Here is a 20,000-nt window from a genome sequence, read left to right on the forward strand (position 1 = left end):
CTCGCTCTCTCGCTCTGGTCTACAGGTGCGCACCCGCGCCCGCGCCCTTCCGGGAGAAGTGCCCTTAGGACCGTATAAGGAAATTCCGCCCCATCTGACGTCACACAGGCCCATACTCGAAAAAAACTTTCCGAAACTTGTGACGAACCGGAAGGAGTATTTTTGTCACATAAATACTCCATCAAACGTACGACTTAATTTTTGAAACTTTGTCCATGTTTAGCATGAGAATCCAACTCTTTACCAGTGTAAAAAACTCAGCATGCATGAAATAGCATTTCACCCCCCCCTTTAACTGTACTTTAACCCAGAAGTTAGTTAAATCAGATAGCACTTTATAATAGTCTCATTTGTTAACATTAGTTAATGCATTAGTTAACACAAACTAACAATGTGCAACATACATACAGCATTTATTAATCTTTGCTAATGTTAGTTAATAAAAATACAATTGCTCATTGTACATTTATATTAGTTAAATAATATAAACTAATGTTAACTAATATTTATGCACTTTTTGACTTGAGATTAACATTAGCTAAGATTAATAAATGCTGTAGAAGTTTTGTTCATTGATATTTCATGTTAACTAATGTACGTAACTAATGTTAAATGAGACCTGATTGTAAAGTGTTACTGGTAAGTCTGACTAAACCTCGCATTGAGGACTAAAGTTAAAATGATTCATGAAAACAGTAAATATTGTTTTGTTTTAGAATTAGTTTTATAGTAATTTAGATAAAAACGGAAGAGCAATAGCATGACCTTGTTTAAAACTGTGTGTGTGTGTGTGTGTGTGTGTGTGTGTGTGTGTCTCTTTGCATGCGTGTCTGTACGTGTGTCTGTGCGTGCGTGTCTGTGTGTTTGTGTGTGTGTGTGTGTGTGTGTGTGTGTGTGTGTGTGTGTGTGTGTGTGTGTGTGTGTGTGTGTGTGTGTGTGTGTGTGTGTCTGTATACGTGTGTGTGTGTGTGCGTCTGTCTGTGTGTGTGTCTGTATTAATGTGTGTGTGTCTGTCTGTCTGTCTGTCTGTCTGTCTGTGTGTGTGTGTCTGTATACATGTGTGTGTGTGTGCGTCTGTGTCTGTCTGTGTGTGTGTCTGTGTCTGTATACATGGGTATGCGTGTGTGTCTGTATACATGTGTGTGCGTGTGTGTGTGTGTGTGCGTCTGTGTCTGTCTGTATACATGTGTATGCGTGTGCGTGCGTCTGTGTCTGTCTGTCTGTGCGTGTCTGTATACATGTCTGTGCTGGTGTGTGTCTGTGTCTGTATACATGTGTATGCGTCTGTATTTGTCCGTGTGTGTGTGTGTGTGTGTGTGTGTGTGTGTGTGTGTGTCTGTCTGTCTGTGCGTGTGTATGCATGTGTTTGTGTGCGTGTGCGTGTCTGCCTGCGTGTGTGTGTGTGTGTGTGTGTGTGTGTGTATGTGTGTCTGTGTGTGTTAACTGCACTTCAACCATGTAGTTAAATCAGTAATGCTTTACAATAAGGTCTCAGTTGTTGGTTAATGCATTAGTAAACAATCTAATGATGAACATTGATTAATCTTTGCATGTGTGTCATTTAAGTCTGTATTCTCAGTCAAAGTATTTATTTCTTGTTTTGTTTTTTTGCATCATATATTTTGACTCGTATGCATCTACATACTGTGTGTGTGTGTGTGTGTGTGTGTGTGTGTGTGTGTGTGTGTGTGTGTGTGTGTGTGTGTGTGTGTGTGTGTGTGTGTGTGTGTGTGTGTGTGTGTGTGAGATCAGCGGTCCGTCTGTGATGGGTCAGATACTGTAGACATGTCTAGTTCCTGCAGAACAAAAGGCCTGTGGCGGCCAGACACTGAGCGCTCGCTCCCCTGATCTACGTGCAGCTCGACAGGAGCAGAGACGGAGAGAGAGAGCGAGAGAGCGAGACCCTGGCAGCTCTCACACACACACACACACACACACCCTCGCTTTCCTGTGATTGTCAACCAGACGACACAAAGATCTTACCTGCTCTCTCGCTCTCTCTGTCGTAACGCTGGAATGAGGAGGTCAGTGAGGGAAGCTTGGATGCGGAGCCGTCTGTTGGGAGTTGTGGAATTTGTGGGTGGATGCTAGTTGGCCGATTCAAGCGACTGTATGACGTGTCGTGTTACAAAACCTTGGTGCTTTAAAGATGAAATACAGCTATTTTTAGTGATAAAGAGAGAGAGACATATTTTCAGTGTCTTCTTAGTGCAGCACTAGTACTATCATCCCACAGTGAGAGTATTAAAGTTCAGTTTGTACGTGGTCCTGTGCTGTTACTAAGCAACTCTTCCCTAGCAACTGCATAGCAACTCCCTGGTAAACATCCAGAACAGCTTAGCAACTGCCTGGTGACCAATCAGAACAACAGCCTAGTAACCTCATAGCAACTTGCTGGTGACCAACCAGAAAAGACTAGCAACCATATAGCATTTCCATGGGGACCAAGCATAAACAGCTTAACAAATGCATAGTATTTGTGATTAACCCGAATGACAAATTAACCTTATGGCAATTAACTCCCTGGTGACCAAGAAGAACAGCCTAGCAACCTCATAGCAACTCCCTGTTCACAAGAACAGCCTAGCAACATCATAGCAACTCCCTAGTGACCCAGCAAAACAGCCTGGCAACTGCATAGCAACTCCCTGGTGACCAAACAGAACAGCCTAGCAACCTCATAGCAACTCCCTGGTGACCAAACAGAACAGCCTAGCAACCTCATAGCAACTCCCTGGTGACCAAGCAGAACAGCTTAACAAATGCATAGAATTTATGATCAAGCTGAACAGCCAAGCAACTGCATAGCAACTACCTGGTGACAAACCTTAGCTGCCTAGCAACCACAAAATAACTCCCTCGTGATCAATCTGAACAGCCTAGCAACCTCATAGCAACTCCCTGGTGACCAAGTAGAACAGCTTAACAAATGCATAGAATTTATGATCAAGCTGAACAGCCAAGCAACTGCATAGCAACTACCTGGTGACAAACCTTAGCTGCCTAGCAACCACAAAATAACTCCCTCGTGATCAATCTGAACAGCCTAGCAACCGCATAGCAACTCCCTGGTTACCGCCAGAACAGGCTAGCAACCATATGGTGACATTCTGGAAACCACCCAGGATACCCCAGCAACTGCATAACTCCCTAGTGTGCCAAGTCTTTATTTAGTATGTGTCACACATAATGGAGTTACATGATAGTTTAAGTAATTTTATGTGCTTTTAATTCTCTTTGGTTTTAAGTAATTTTTATTTCAGTTTTAGTCTTAATTTTAGTACTTCAACTTAAACGAAAATTAGAAATGTTGCCATTGCAACTAATTAAAATATATAAAATAAGTTAACATTTTTCATCTAATATTTATATTTTTTTATTTTCATTTCAGCTATATTTCAATTAATTAATAGATTAACCATGACAACTCTGACCAGTAATCATGAAAGATTGGAAAAAGTCGTGGACATTCATTGGTCAAAAGGTGTGGGAACCCTGTTTCTCATTCCCTCCTTTTCTTTCTCTTTGGAAAACTTTTTATTGTTTACTGTATGTGTGTGTGTCAGCTGCACTGTGTGAGTGTGTACAGTTAATATACTTCGATTGTCTCTCTCTCTCTCTCTCTCTCTCTCTCTCTCTCTCTCTCTCTCTCTCGCATGCCAAGTGTTCGGCACTTTGACTGATGGTTCATTGTCTTCCTCATTCCACCCCGCTAGCGGCGCAGGAATTCCTGTGTCACTTTCCCTCTTGGAATTCCGCATCATTATCCGGAATGTCGTGACACCGACTCGTGAACAGGAAAAGGGTCACGTTAATACCAGAGGTGACGGCTTCAGTCATCCTGCAATAGTGATGCTAACAAAGAACCGTCTCTGTCCAGTGAACGCTAAGTTTAGAATCACAGGCTCATACCAACACATCTCACACGGGACGCTCCGGCTTTGTTCAGGCAGCCTGCAAATATCAGATATTTTTGGTGCATCCGTTCCGTGCATTATATCCTTTTATTTTTTTTGTTGTCTGAATTGCAAAAGAGAATGCTTGAAATTTTAAGTTTCTGTTTTGCCGAATCGGGATCATGATCGTTAACTAAACTATAAAAACATTTCTGGTAATTGAAATAAAGCTGAAATAAAATTACATATTAGTTGAAAAACTTAAACTAAACGCAAATTTGAGCAATTTTGGCAATAAACTGAAATAAGTTTATTATAAGTAAAATTATTAACTGGAAATAAATAAAAACTAAAACTGAAATTTAACCCTAAATGGTAATATTCATAAAAAAAAAACTAATAAAATGACAAAAGCACATAATGAAACTGTGGTCACATGGTCAATTTTCTGAAATTGAGATTTATACATCATCTGAAAGTTGAATAAATAAGCTTTCCACTGATGTATGGTTTGTTAGGATATGACAATATTTGGTCGAAATACAACTATTAGAAAATCTGGAATCTGAAGGTGCAAAAAAATCAAAACATTGAGAAAATTGCTTTTAAAGTTTCACGATTTGCTGCATTCACTCACAAAAATAAATGTTTTATATATTTACGGTAGGAAATGTACAAAATATCTTCATGGATCATGATCTTTACTTAATATCCCAATGATTTTTGGCAGTAAAGAAAAATGGATAATTCTGACCCATATAATGTATTGTTGGCTATTGCCACAAATATACCCGTGCGACTTATGACTGGTTTTGTGGTCCAGGGTCACGTATAAATAAAACTAAAATCAAAGCTAAAATAATACTGTGCCAAATAAGATTTTTATGGCAGTGTGAGCAAACCCTCTGTATAAAGTGCAACAGTCGGTGTCTGTAAGTAAAATCTTGAATATGCAAAAATTGACTTTGAACAATAACTTGTAATACTGTAAAGACAGCCATACAGTGAGCTACGAGGTTGTTCATCGATGGTATTTGCTTCTGCTGAAGTCGTCAGCCCACATTATTTCTGCGTAGTTTTAAAATAATTGTGTTTAACTGTGGAATTCCTGGTGATAAACTACATTACCAATGATGCTGCACAGAAAATTCCACCAATCAGGGAGTCGGAACAAGCAAAACGCCCAAATAGCTCTTTTGCTCCGCCCACTCTTATGAAGCACTGCGAATGACGTAATATAATCAACATTTGTAAACGAGTAGTTTTATATTTCACCTTCGTTTTTAATTCAATTATGCTGTTTGCAATGCTTCATGGGATTGTAGTTCTTTCCCTCACTAAAGCCGTTAAGTACACAGTCTTGTACCTTTGTCTTTTTGACGGATTTTCAAAAACTTTTCCCCTTCAAATCAAAGTTTGTAGTGTTGTGATTTCATCTCGTTAGTTTATGGCTTTAATTAATACATTTTAAAGTCCCTATGGGGGAAAAATGAAGGGGAAAAATTAATGGAAAAAATACTTTCGGAACCAATACTGCTGAAAAGGGGGGCGGGCACTAATGCACTCTATTGCCCTCAGAGTTTGGATCAAACACGCAGCCAATCACAGCGCAGGAAATCAGCTAGATACTGTAAACATGGTTCTTGGTTGGTGTTTAAAACATGTATGCACTAGTTTGAATACCAAGTGGGTTCAAGTAAAAGCACTTTTCTATGAATTATTTGAAATCAGCAGTTTGAATTATTTGCAGATGTTTCCAGCGGTATGTTCACCGTTTCCAATTCCACATTCAATTTGAGAGTTTAAAAGCTGCTGGAGTGTAATATTAAAGACCTGTAGAGCCTCTCTGGCTAATCTTTCTGAAATTTGTTCCGCTCTGACTGTTTAAATCAGAGGATGTAATATTCTCTCTGTCACGGTTCGTCAGCGTCCTCTGATGGGAAACGTCTTCACTCGCTTCAGGTTAATGTCTTAATCCACAGCGTTTTCAATTCCATAACCCTGTAATATCATCTGTGGCAGAGAGAGTTCATGTTCTTTCTTAGTGTCATTTTCTTGGATGAGTTTTCTTGAGCTGTGTCGTTCTGCGGGTCGATCTCGTTAGCTCTGATGGTTGTGATGATTCTAGGGCCGGTGTTATGCGTCATCATACCCACCCTGGCCAATATGAACCATTCCACTGACTCGGAGACTTGGTGTGTGTTATACTTGGTGGCTAATGGAAATAATTAAAATATAGTTTGTCAAAAAGTCAAACGAAATGCATACAAAGTCTTTTGAACTGTCTCATATCACATTATAGAACTGAGGCTCTGAGAGAAAGTGAAATGTCTCTTTTCTTCTTTTTTTTTTGTCGTTTGTGTTTTCAGTTTATTAGTTAGATAATTCGATAATTGGCATGGAGTACTTTCCATAAGATCATCTCTCAATGCAAATCAAACTAGCTTTTAGGCTAACTGAAATAAAACCATGCCAATCTCTAGGTATGGTGAAGGCTATGTGATGATGTGGGGCTATTTTAATTCCAAAGGCCAAGGGAACTTTATCAGGATGCATAGTATCCTGGATCCATGAAGTAACTGGCCTTTAAAAATAAAAATCTGCCTGCCTCTATGGGCATTTAACATAGGGGTGTCCAGACTTATGCACCCTGTATTTTAAGGAAGAATATTTATTTATTTATGATACATTATTCATTCACAAAGAAAATTGGTGTCCTTAAAGGTTGGATTTTTCCTAATTTTTTAAATTAAGGCATTAAGTTCAATTTCCAAAAGATGATTTTTTTATTCCTCTTTTTAGTCAACTTTAGCATGGGTGTCTAAACTTATAGCACTGTATATATGTATCATATAAATATAACTTTTAAATTAAATTATTTAAATATTATTTTATAATATATTATTGCAAATTTTATTTAAAAAAAAAATTGTGTGTGTGTGCATATGTGTATGTATAGTTTTAATCCAAATATATATTTTTATGTATATACTTGATATACTTGATATACTATACTATAGTGTGTGTGTGTGTGTGTGTGTGTGTGTGTGTGTGTATATATATTGTATAATATATATATATATACACTCATTAAGTATCCCACATTTTTATTAAGTATGTTTCATATATTATGGTCAAATAATATCTTAAAATTAAATGTCACACTTTATTTAACAATAAATACTGTAATACACCATTATTTTATTTATATCTTATTTTATTCATTTTATTACTCATACAATACTGTATTTCTAATAATTTTTTATTATACTGTTTATTGCTATTTTAGGCAGCACGACAAAGTACTCTAGTCAATGTAATATCCTGGTATATACATGGTATGGGAGGAGTAGACATTGGATTGACAGTTCTCACGGTTACATCATCATTACGACCAATCAGGTCAGAGTGGGAGGAGTCTTGTAAGGCACTCTGTGAACATGGATCCCGTTGTGACCTTTGACCTCTGGAATGTGGCGGTATGCATACGTTTCCCTTCCCGCTCTCTCTAGTCACATCTGCACTGACCAACAGTCCTGCAGCCCGGGGGTCAAAGGTCACACTCAGCGGGGACTTGCCCAACCGTGTGTGTGTGTGTGTGTGTGTGTGTCACTGGCTTTGATCTGTCAGCCGTCCTGCACAGGACACACACACTCATTCGTATTGTTTCACATTTAAAAAAAACAACGAACCCTTATTTAAAATAAACAAAAGGCCTCCTCCCTGCTGTCCTTTATTCTGCAATAATTATTCATCACATACCGTTCGGATGCTTACATTTGTGGCTGTATGTATTTCAAAATACGTCTCGGTGTATGTTCAAACAAAACCTGATTTCTTTGCGCTTCCTTTAAAGAATTATTACAAGTTTTTTTGTGCACAAGAATAATAATTGAGGACTTTAATCATGTCAAACGAAAACTCGTGCCTCGCTTTCCTTCGTTTCACGCTTGTGTAAATATTGACATATTTAGGCGCTTTGAAGTCTGAATGTGTTTCGTGTGGTTGCGATTATCATCTGGAGAACATTACAGCGGAGACGTCCAACTTGTGACATCCTGCAGGACTGCAACAGTAGCTCCACACACACACACACACTGGAGATGAATGGAGGTTTGCAGACACGCCTCTCTCAGCCACGGAGGAAGTTCCTCAAGATTTGAGAAACTCAGACTTGATGGATTCTGATGGGGCGAAACCCAAAATGACAGTCGTAACCTCACAAGTCTTTCCGTTGTCTGTGTTCGCTTGTTTTCCACAGACATCTGGCACAGATCAGATCTTGTTGCTTGCATGTAAACAGCAAAAAGCTTATTAGATCAGACTTTTTGGTATCTGATATTGGCCAGTTTTAAATATGGACATCTGAGCCACATCTGAACACTCATCATACCCAATTCTCCTCCGAATTCAGGAGTTTCGGCATGTGAAACAAATGTTATCAATAATGTAAGGTGGGTCTTGTTTTTAGCCATGTGTATTCCATTGGATTGTAGTCATTGCTCAAATGTCAAGTTATATCTCATTATTGTCAAGCAAATGTAAAATATGAGACAAAATACAAACACTGCCGATCAAAAACATTTTTTATGTTTTCAAAATCATTTCTGAAGGATCATGTGACGCTGAAGAATGGAGTAATGATGCTGAAAATCCAGCTTTGATCACAGGAATAAATGACATTTTAATATATAATCACATAGAAAATAGTTATTTTAAATTGTGATATTATTTCACAATATTACTGATTTTACTGAACAATATTTTATTTAAAAGAAGAGACTTTATTATTTATAAATCGTAATTATTCCAAACTTTTAACCGGTAGTATTATTATTATTATTATTTTAAATGCATTACATTTGTGTTTTCTGTACAAAAATGTACTTCATTTTTTATAATTACAAATTTTATGTTACCAATTTGAAAATCATGCTGAAAATAATATAAAAAAAATGTATGTATTGCATTACAGTGAAGAAATGTGCATAACTATCGTGATGAAATAGGATTTTCATCTTATGTAAAGTGCTTTGGATTTTATAAATGTTAATTTGCATTTCAAGCTGTTTATTACAATAACCCTTCTTATAGTCATGTAGACTGGCCTTTATATGTAAAAGAGAGGCTAGAATATTCTTCAAACATTCACTGTTTGTGTTTCGGCTGAAGAAAGTATGTAATACAGGTTTAAAATCACGTGAGAGTGAGTCGATGATGACAGTTTTTATTTCTGAATGAGTTTTCAGAAGTTGGTCGGTGAAGGTCCAGCCAGATCTCTGACACAGTGTATTTATCATTATGAATGCATCCGGAGGTTTATTTTCTGAAGTTTCAGTTGTTTTTTGTAATGAACGTGATGGCTGGCGACTCTCTGTGTCCGACTTTGGCTGTGTTTCTGTGTGGAGGCGGGGTTAAGCGTTAGAAGCCCTTATTACCAAGCCGACAAGGAAAAGCAGCCAATTACACTAATCTCCTGCCACATCTGTGTCCAATCAGAGGCAGCCAATCAGCATACAGTGGTTTTGGCTTCAGAGACTTAGAAGGGTTAGAAACAGAAACCCAGAGGACCGTGTGTGTGTGTGTGTGTGTGTGTGTGTGTGTGTGTGTGTGTGTGTGTGTGTGTGTGTGTGTGTGTGTGTGTGTGTGTGTGTGTGTGTGTGTGTGTGTGTGTGTGTGTGTGTGTGTGTGTGTGTGTGTGTGTGTGCTGCTACTACTGCAGCTCAGAGCTCAAGAATGTTCCATTATGCTGTGAAATGGAAGGTTGTCAGAGTTTAGAGTTTTATTTCCCATCATGCACCAGTACTTGTTTCCCAGATCTGGCCGATAAACTTTGGCGTTTTAACCTCCTGCAGGACCCAAGAGAAATCTCTTTCAAACTTGTATCTTATCTTCAGTTCATGGTGCTGTAGATGTTGTGGTTCTCTTGTGTTTGCAGATCATGTTCACACAGCCGAACACACTGCAGACTGACCTCTGAAGTCACATGCACAAAATGACTTATTTTCGTGTGAAACAATATTATGAATAATGCAGGGAGGGACTTGATTCTAAACATCTGTATTTGATTGAATTGAATTGCGCAGATGTCAAGTAATGGGTCATATTTGACAATTTCATGTCATTACTTTAATGTTATAAGCTATTTTGTACAAATAGAACCAGGATATATGAATGTATGTGTATATGAATGTATATCGTACACCCGTACAGTATATAAACATATATATATATATATATATATATATATATATATATATATATATATATATATATATATATATATATATATATATATATATATATACATATACATATATACATATATACATATACATATATGATATTCTAGATATATATGTAAATGTGTATATAAATGTATATGCACATATAAATGTCCACATATAAATATTATTTAATTAAAATATTAAGAAATACAAAAAATATTCCATCCTGGCTGTATTTATTGTACACAATTAAAACAATATTTTAATTAAATCTCTTGATGTGTTTATGGGGAAATGTGCATAATTATCATGAAAATAATATTGCAATTATAAAAATATGAATTCTTTTTAAATAAACCAACAAATAAAAACTTTATGCAAAATAAAATCTCACTTTTTCATTTATTTATTTTTTGTGTGATTCACTCATATATATATATCTATATAAACATAAACTGTAAAGATGTATTTTGTTGTTGTGTTTCTGATGTGTGTTCTGGTTTGTTCTCTCTCTCTGTCTGCAGGTTTTTCCTCCTCTGCCTAATGAAGCTGAGATCGCACACACTAAAAAACTGTTTCGCCGCCGCAGAAATGACCGCCGGTGAGTCACTCAGTCTCAAAACACGACATGACCTTCTCCTTACGTTACCGTCGGACTCTCTTCCAGTTGTTCAGCGAGAACGTTGAGCGCAGGGCACTGATGTTAAACTCGCAAAGCAGAAAACACACCAGCTCACACTTTCCAATGTAACGAGAGCGTCAGCTAGTGTGTTTGTGTTGTGTCTGGAGTATCTGCGTGTTCTTTACTCATAATCTTCACTGTTAATCCACAAAACCACTTCCACCTTTCTGCTTTTACGTTTTGACTTTGACCTCATCGGAAACAGTTCTCTGTTGTAATTTGCAGTTGCTAAGAAACTGCAAAAAAAGAAAATATTTTGGTCTAAACTTGTGCGAAAGAAAAGGAGAAAGCAGAGGGTGAAAGCAAGCAAAACCCTTCTATTATTCATGGCTTTGTTAATGCAAAGAAAAGCTCTCGTTGTCATCGGTCTGATGTCCTTGTGTGTGTGGAACCCAGTCCGACTGGATTTCTTCAGTGGACGTTTCTCATGTGTGCTTTGTGGTGCCGCCGTATTCAAGGACGTTTATACAGTACTGAGGTTTTTGCTTTGACGGGGCGTGTGGGACAGAATAGATGGTTTGTTTGTGAAGAAAGGCTCCCAGATTCACTTCGGCCCAGAATGCACTGGTGGTTTTGAAGCCTAAATACAATCGGCAGAAGTATAAAGCTAAACGTGGGCTATAAACGAACTACACCACGGTCACATGACTTCCGGATTCATGTGACAACTCTTTCAGTTTATAATTAAAAAACATTTTCCCTGAAAGTTTGAGTTAGAATAGTTCGCAAGAGTGCGATTATAGACACACCAAGGCTGTAAAAGTGGACTAGTGAAGAGGGTTGGGAATCAAAAATGGATTCCAATTCTGGAATTGGATGCTTGTTATAAAATTAAAAAAATTATTCCTCTTTTTGATTCCTTTGTGTGCATTTTAATATGACTTTACCTGCACGGCGTTTTCTGTGCTGCTCACACACAAGCAAAGCACGATTACAGAAAAAGTGATTTTAATGTCATTTTAAACCATTCAAACGCGAGAAGACCTTTTCTGTGCTACACACACACACCTCTCATACTGAATAGTCGGCGATGTTGAAGTTCTCTTCCACGTGTTTTTGCACTTGAACGGACAAAAACACACAAAAATGTCAAAATATACTCATAAACACAGTGGGTTGTGTTTTAAGTGAACGTAAACACAAATAAACGCATGTGTAACAGTATATTGGATCCATAAAATCCGTAATATATTGGATCCGTATAATCCGTAATATATAATAACGTAACTCAGACGACAAAATATAAAGAGAAAATTCACTCGCTGTTCTTACATTTTGTAACTATATTTGTAATGTTTTTTTGTTGTTTTTTTTATAAATTGCATTGTTATTTTACCTTTGATTACATTTTCTGTACCTGAATACCTAAAACAGTTTATCTCAATAATTTATTGAATGTTATCAGTTATTTATTTATTTATTTATTTTTGCCTGACTGGAATTGAAATTTGGAATCGATAAGAATCTGAATCGATAAGCAGAATCGAAATCGTTAAAATGTAAACGATACCCAACCCTATAGTGAGTAGATGAGTTTACCTGTTCTGTGTTAGGATGTTTAATGTACCGACAACCTCTGTACTCCTATTAAGACACCAAAAAAAAAAAAAACAAGGGGGTATTACTGGTGTATTTTATGTTTGAGAATAAAACGTGACAATATTTTGAGCTTGTGTCCACCACTAGGGATGCATCGATATGAAATTTTGGGCCGATAACCGATAATTCTTTATATTTGAAAGCTAATAACCGATATGTTGGCCGATCCAAATTTATATAGAATTCTTTCTAGCCTGATTACAAAAAAAACAAAAGTCTCACCATTAAAAGCCATGTCTCAAGCACACAATTATAATGTTCTCATCATAATTGTATGTCTCCTATATGACAGACTTGCACTGCACATGTTACACTTAACTATATCTTCCTTTTCAAAGTGATTCCAATCATATTTCAAGCAATTCACAAATTGCTTGAAGGAAATAATCCATTATTTATCAGCTTTAATATATCGGCCAAATTTTATTATCGAGCCGATAACCATCACATAAAAATGAGCATATATCGGCCGACACCGATATGGCGGCCGATATATGGTGCATCCCTATCATCCACCGCAGACCTTATTTTAGACATTTAACCAAAAACCCGTTAAGTTCGGGGCGATGGAACCGGAAGTGCTAAAAAAAGTGGCTACATAAAAACCTCATGCCTGCAGCTCTCTATAACACCACCCACAGCACCTTTGCATCGTGTTTGCAAGTTTTGCGCAGGCAAATTTTTGCATGTTTTACTTGGACTTTGACTACAAAAGTTAGAAGTAGGAGTAAAGACAATCTAGAGAATAAATCTTTCAAATTTAGAGAATGTGTGCAAGTTCACCTCACTACACAAGACGATTCTCTTCCCACATCTCTCTCTCTCTCTTCCTCTCCTCTAGCAGAAGGCTTTTCAGCCTGTTATTGCTGGTGTTGGCCACCCACAATGCTTTGCTTCTGCCAGAGAGGACCCTGCGGTCATGTTGTTTGTTGGCATCAGTTCTTGCCTTTTCTTTCTCTCTCGCTCTCAAGATTAGTTTGCTGAATCGAAACATCTTTGCAGTCACATTTATGAAATGCAGCATATTCTGTTGACAGAATCTCGCAGGAAAGCAGTTTAGATTTATTAAGAGCCAGTCAAACTAATGAAAGGTTCATCAGAGTCTGTGTTTATCCATGTAAACTCACACATGCTCACAGGTATCGGGTCTTTTAGTATAAAGGACAGTTTGAGTTTGACATCGGCAGATTCATCTGGTGTTGGTTCCAAAATTTGGCCTTGTGTCATTTATGTATGTATGTATGCATTTTGCTTGTGAAAAAGAAATGAATACTTTTACTCAGCATTATTTGAATAATTAATTTGCATTATATGATCAAAAGTGACTGTAAAGACAGTAAAAAGGTTCTGTTTGAAATAAATTCTGCTCTTTTAAATTTCATTAAAGAATCCAGAAAAAAACAAGTATAACGGTTTCCGCAAAAAACTGAAGCACAACTGTTTTCAACATTGATTATAATAATTAATGTTTCTTGAGCAAAAAAAAATCATCATATTAGAATGATGAAGGATCATGTGACACTGAAGACTGGAGTAATGATGCTGAAAATTCAGCTTTGATCACAGGAATAAATTACATTTTAACATGCATTCAAATAGAAAACAGCTATTTTAAATTGTAATAATATTTCACCATTTTACAGTTTTTACAGCAAATAAATGCAGCCTTGGTGAACTATATATATATATTTATTATATATATAAATATAAATATATAATATTTTTTTATTTATTAAATTTTTTTCATAAAATGCTTTAGTTTGAGGCAAAGGAATCTGCTTTTTTCCAGGTCAGTTTGGGTTATGTTGCATGTTTCAGTAGTTTAGAGCTTATAAAGAAGCTCAGCAGGATAATCTACAGCACCTGATGGACTGGAATAAACTCAGACCCGCTTCACCCTCCAGATGAGGAGTGATGGTGGACCTTCACACTGGAAAAGACAGAGACCACATGGTCACAAAACCATGTTTTGGGGGTTTCTTTGAGGATCCCTGTCATAGGAATTGTGCGTGCTACTCGCAGTCATAGTGCTCCGTTGCATCTAAAGAAACTTCCATTGTGGAAACGGTCCTTTTCATATTCACTGCAACGTTTCTTTGGCTTTTGTAGCATCATGTAGATGCCATGTCATTCAGTTGCTGCCCTTAAACCCTGTAGCTCTTATAACATTTTATAGTCATTTTATTTATTTAGTTATTTTTTTGTATTTTTATTTTATTTTATCTTTTGAGTAGATTTCATATTTTATTGTATTTTTTAATTTTTTATTTTATTTTAGTATTTTAATGTAGATTTCATAACTGTCCCAATCATTTATTCTTGTATTTATGTCTTAGATTTTACTGTTCCATCTCCTCCTTTTTCGTTTGCTCTTCCTGTTTCTTTTAGTTCTCTCGTGTCTTCTTGTGTTCCTTTCCACCTTGTTTCTACCTTCTCATCCACTCTTGTTCACGTATCATCTCCATGTCGTACCCGTAGCCGATCCAACCCACCCCAGGATGATCTGACGGTGCTGCTGCTAGCCGAGGGGAAACGGCAAGTGTCCAGGTCAGTGTCTCAAACGGGTCCAGCTCCAAGCAGCTCTTCTGAATCCTGTCCGCTCACTCTTGTCCTTCCACTTACAAACCGGACTTCTGAACTGCTTGTGGGATCAACCCGCTCATGGGATTCAAACTAACCATCTTCTTCTGGCCTGGAATTGTGTCCGTGTGAAACCTGTTTGCTTTATTCTGCTTGCACAACAAATCCTGATCACTGTACAGTGTGTTCTCTTCCTCTCACTTCGGTTGAGTCATCATTAATCCACAAAGTGTCTCCGTAGTTCAGAACGGAAATCCAAATCACAGGCGGGGTGGCATCATTAAGATGGCGGGTAAGAGGGAATGTTAATGAAGATCATTATGGGAATGATTTGAGAAGATCTAGTGGAGTGAAAGGAGTGCTAGGCATTAATGGTCGACTGATTATTAACTTATTATTTGATGGCCAATGCTGATAAAAAGCATATTTTGATATTTATATTAATTTGATTAATGTATATTACATATATATATATATATATATATATATATATATATATATATATATTCATATTCATTCATACATGCATACATAAATACATTTATATTTATATATATATATATATACATATACATATAAAAAAATTATATATATATGTATATATACACACACACATTTATATTAATTTGACTTGATGTTTACTAAAATAAATTGATCATGTGAAAAAACTGATGACAAAATAAACATGAGAATAATAACTTTCTATTAATAATATTTAATGTTATTATAAACTCATATTATAATAGTTACTTTATTTTGACAGTTCTTAGCGCTACCAAAATAAAAGTCCTTCTTCCTGCAAAAACTAAAAATGTATCGTCAAATGGCAATAATTAAAAAAGCCAAATACTGGCTGATATATCGGTCAGCCGCTGCTAGACATGGAGGCTGATTCTTCTAGAGATTATCTGTTTTACATGGTGGAGATCTAGTATGTATTCTGTGAAGTAAAGTTTGGGTTATAGATTTAGAGTAAACAGCATGTTTAATTTGACAAAATGCAGAGAAACTTTAATTATCACAGCCTATCTTTTATTTGTTATTTTTCCCCTTGAATATTTTGGAAGGATTTGTTTTTCGATTTTTGATCAGCAGATTTGCATTGCAGGCTTCTCTTCTCAGTCTTATTTTGGTTTGTGTCAGATTAAAATGGTTTCTGCTGTGAGTGAACTCTTTAACTTGAAAAGGAGAAACTGGCATGAAGTGTGGAGATTCCCATCAGTGACAGACCTGTCAGTCAGGGTTTATCTTGTGTAAAGCAGACACATTATGCTTCTGTTATGTAAGAGGTTTTCACATAACTTCTTGTTGTATTGTTGTGTGTGTGAGTGTGTGTCCGAGTGGGAATGAGAGTAGGGAAGGGTTGGGTGTGGACACCATTCAGTCTGGCTCTTGCTTTGCTTAAAAAAACTTAAGTGTCTCTCTCTCTCTCTCTCTCTCTCTCTCTCTCTCTCTCTCTCTCTCTCTCTCTCTCTCTCTCTCTCTCTCTCTCTCTCTCTCTCTCTCTCTCTCTCTCTCTCTCTCTCTCTCTCTGAAGTTCGGTAAAAAAGCTCATGCGAATAAAGCTGGTGAATGTGTGTTTCCATCCAACGGCTTTAAAGCGAATAAAAACCTGTGCGTGATGACGTAACATGCTGTTTTGCGATCAAATTGGTATATCGAATTGATTTGAGACATTTTAAGGTGTTTCCATTTCATTTTCGCACTGAATCGCACAACATTCAAGCATACATTTGCGAACAAAGTTTTGCTAGACAAAATGGATCGCGCCATCTATCGTTTCCATCAGCGTTTATCGCATAAGCCGTATATCGATCAAGATAAAATCCGATGAGACTGACCGTATTTCATTTGAGTCGATATTCATGAAATTCAATCGAATTTTACTGTTTCCATAAGGCATTTTTCATTAGATATCACTCAATTCGGATAAAAACGTGTGGATGGAAACATAGCTACTCACTCACTCACTCACTCACTCACTCACTCACTCACTCACTCACTCACTAACTCACTCACTCACTCACTCACACACACACACACACACACACACACAATAACACACACACACAAAATGGAAATCTGTCTTGGTTAAAAAATGTTTTTTAAATGATCAGAATCACCATTATAGAGGAGACCTATTATGCCCTTTTCAAAAGTCTTTATTTGTTTTTGTGCTCTAATAGAACAGGTTTTCATCCTTGAATGTTCATTATTTCTCTCATATTTGTCATTGTTGTGGCTCCTCTTCTCCCAGTCTGTCAGTAACACTCTGTTTAGTTCCTGTCTCTATGAAGCCCCTCCTTCTGAAAAGCACACTGTGCTCTGATTTGTCGGCTTGAGCAGTGTGTTGTGATTGGTCAAGCGCTAGAGTGTGTTTGGGAAATGTCCCGCCCCTTACCATAACCATGAGTTTCAACACACTACTAACATATTTCAATATACAACTATATAGAGCAAGGTTTTGGACCAATGAGATTTCAGTGTGGGCGGAGCTACCCTGCATTATCATGCAGTGATTGTAATTGTCATTGCAGTTTAAAACAAAACAATAATATATAAGAAATGATGTGTTATTTTTTCGTGTCACGTCTGGTTAAGATGTTCTGTTGGGTTTATTAGGTTTATTAAGGTTCATTTCTTCATCGAACTGAGATCTTGATTCACCTCATGTATCTGAAGTCTCTCGCATGTGATTCTGTTGAGCAGATGTTTGATTTTAATTGAACAGAAATGCTTTGACTCCTCTCCAAAACACATTCAAGGACTTCATCATAATCGACTCCAAATTAAACTTTTCTTCAAAGATTCTTTTCATCTAATTTTTTTTAACACTTTTTTTTTGCCTTGAACACTTGATGAAATTAGTTAAAATGTTAAAACTGCATGTCTTTTTATTGCAGAATAGGTTACTGTTTATATATAAACAGTTTTTGTGTATGTATGTATATATATATTATATATATATATATATATATATATAAATATATATATATATATATATATATATATATATATATATAAAGTTATTTTTTACGTATATTTTAAGAAATTAACATTTAATGAATATACATTCATATACATTAATATACATTTTACAATAAATTCACATAGAAAACAGCTATATTTCACAATATTACTATTTTACTGTATTTTTTGATCAAATAAATGCAGTCTTGGTGAACAGAAGAGACTTCTTTCTAAAACATCATTACAAAATGATGTTCCTGTGGAGCGACGTCAAGGGTTAACCCACGTAAAGCCTGGAGAATGTCACGGTCAGCACCTCGACGTCTTATTTTCAACCTGTCATTCAACACACTCAGTGTGCATCTCCCCTAAAATTAACCCCTCGTAAAACCAAAACACCATGGTCAAACATGACCTTAACCTGGACGTCTCGCTCTAAAGCTGTCAATCAAACGTAAAAACCTGTCCTCGCAGCGAGGAGATTCCCGTGTGTGTGGCATCATGTGTGTGTGAGGTTATGTAGGTTAACGGTCACCAGTGAAGACGTTAGTCCACTGATGTTGTCGATTTTCGATGGTCATTGCGTGTTTGCTCCAGGCCTCTGTATGACTGTTTGCTCTTCATAGAAGCAGTGAGATTGACCTTGTTCCTTCACTGGAAGATTGTGCACAACAGTGCTGGAATATGGTACAAATAGCCTGCAAAAACCTCTCATTTCTTTATTGCTATAAATCTAGACATTTAAGCCTAACTTTATGTATTTGAATTGCATAGAAAATGTTCATCCATTTGGATTACAGTTTGAACATAAACTAAAAAACTTAATCTGATGCATGTTTGTCAGTAAGATTCGGTAAGATTTCTGTAATAGTCCTAATAAACTGAATGTGTTTTAAATACACAGTAATCAGGTTTATTTTTTCATCATTAAATCAAATTTCTTTCGATCTCATACATTTTAACTAATTGAACATTGCTTGTTCCACAGATACACTATTTTAACCGTGCTAAAACTTTTTATTTGAATACATTTAATTGTTTACTCAATTAACAGGGTTATGCTGAATCTAAGCATAAATAATTGCATAAAAAAAAAAATATATATATATATATATATATATATATATATATATATATATATATATATAACTTATTGATTTTATAAAAAGGTTAGTCCTTAAAAAAAAATTTATTTTAATATTTAGATGCAGTGGTGCAATAATACTGATGTAATGAGGTCACAGGCTCAACCAATCAGAATCAAGGACCAGAACTATCTGTTTTATAATCTTAGATTTAGGTCTTTAGATACATTTATTGAATTCTATATTAACATATGTTGCTGTATAAGTTGGTTTTTGTTTAGTCATAGTGAAATCTCATTGGTCCAGAAATCCTGAATATGATTAGATTGGCTTGGATTTTTTGTTGTTGTTGCTTTATGCAGATTTTTGCTTTCAGTGATGCCTGAAAAATACGATTGAAACTCAATTTGCACTTAACTTGGATGGAGTTCATTACATTTTGTTTGTGCAATTTGTAACTTGTTTAAATGGCTTGAATCCAAATATTGTCTTTTCTTAAAAAGTCTGATTATTGCAGTCAGTGACACTAACATTTGTTCACACAGACGTAATGATTAATGACACACACATAACGTGTAGTGACGCATTCAGTGCTCTTAATGCATGCGGACGCAGACAGCACATGTCAGCGTGTCTATGTGTGTGCAAACACATGTAATGTACACACAGGCGTGTGTGAATGTAAAGCCATAATCCAGTGTTGATCGGGATGACTGGAGTTCTGCTGGTGAAGATAGATCATCCCGTCAGACTGGTGCAAACATGGAGATCGGGGTGATTACACACTGACTCACATCTGCTGTAAATCATTACACACATTCACAAACACACTCTGTGTGGCTGCAGTTATTAGTCGTGGTATTTAAGTCAATCATCACGATTACTAATGCTCATATTTGGGGTTAAGGCCTGTTCACACTGTAAAGAAACTCTATTGATGTCCACACCAACACATGATGAC

At 36.4% G+C, this 20,000-nt stretch overlaps 1 protein-coding gene across 2 annotated transcripts in view; it reads left to right on the top strand.

Annotated features, from left to right (window-relative positions):
* LOC308706186 (CBP80/20-dependent translation initiation factor-like) overlaps window positions 1–20,000 on the top strand; it is a 118,975-nt gene that overhangs the window by 79,195 nt on the left and 19,780 nt on the right. Inside the window, exons 8-9 of one of the 2 annotated variants that reach the window (XM_081391595.1) lie at window positions 10,648–10,724; window positions 14,883–14,951. In XM_081391595.1, the coding sequence (XP_081247721.1) occupies window positions 10,648–10,724; window positions 14,883–14,951 (146 nt within the window). The remainder of the gene's footprint in view (window positions 1–10,647; window positions 10,725–14,882; window positions 14,952–20,000) is intronic. The other variant, XM_081391596.1, reaches the window with a different exon arrangement.

The sequence above is a fragment of the Scardinius erythrophthalmus genome (genome assembly GCF_964197995.2).
Source record: "Scardinius erythrophthalmus genome assembly, chromosome: 17".
Classification (NCBI taxonomy): domain Eukaryota; kingdom Metazoa; phylum Chordata; class Actinopteri; order Cypriniformes; family Leuciscidae; genus Scardinius; species Scardinius erythrophthalmus.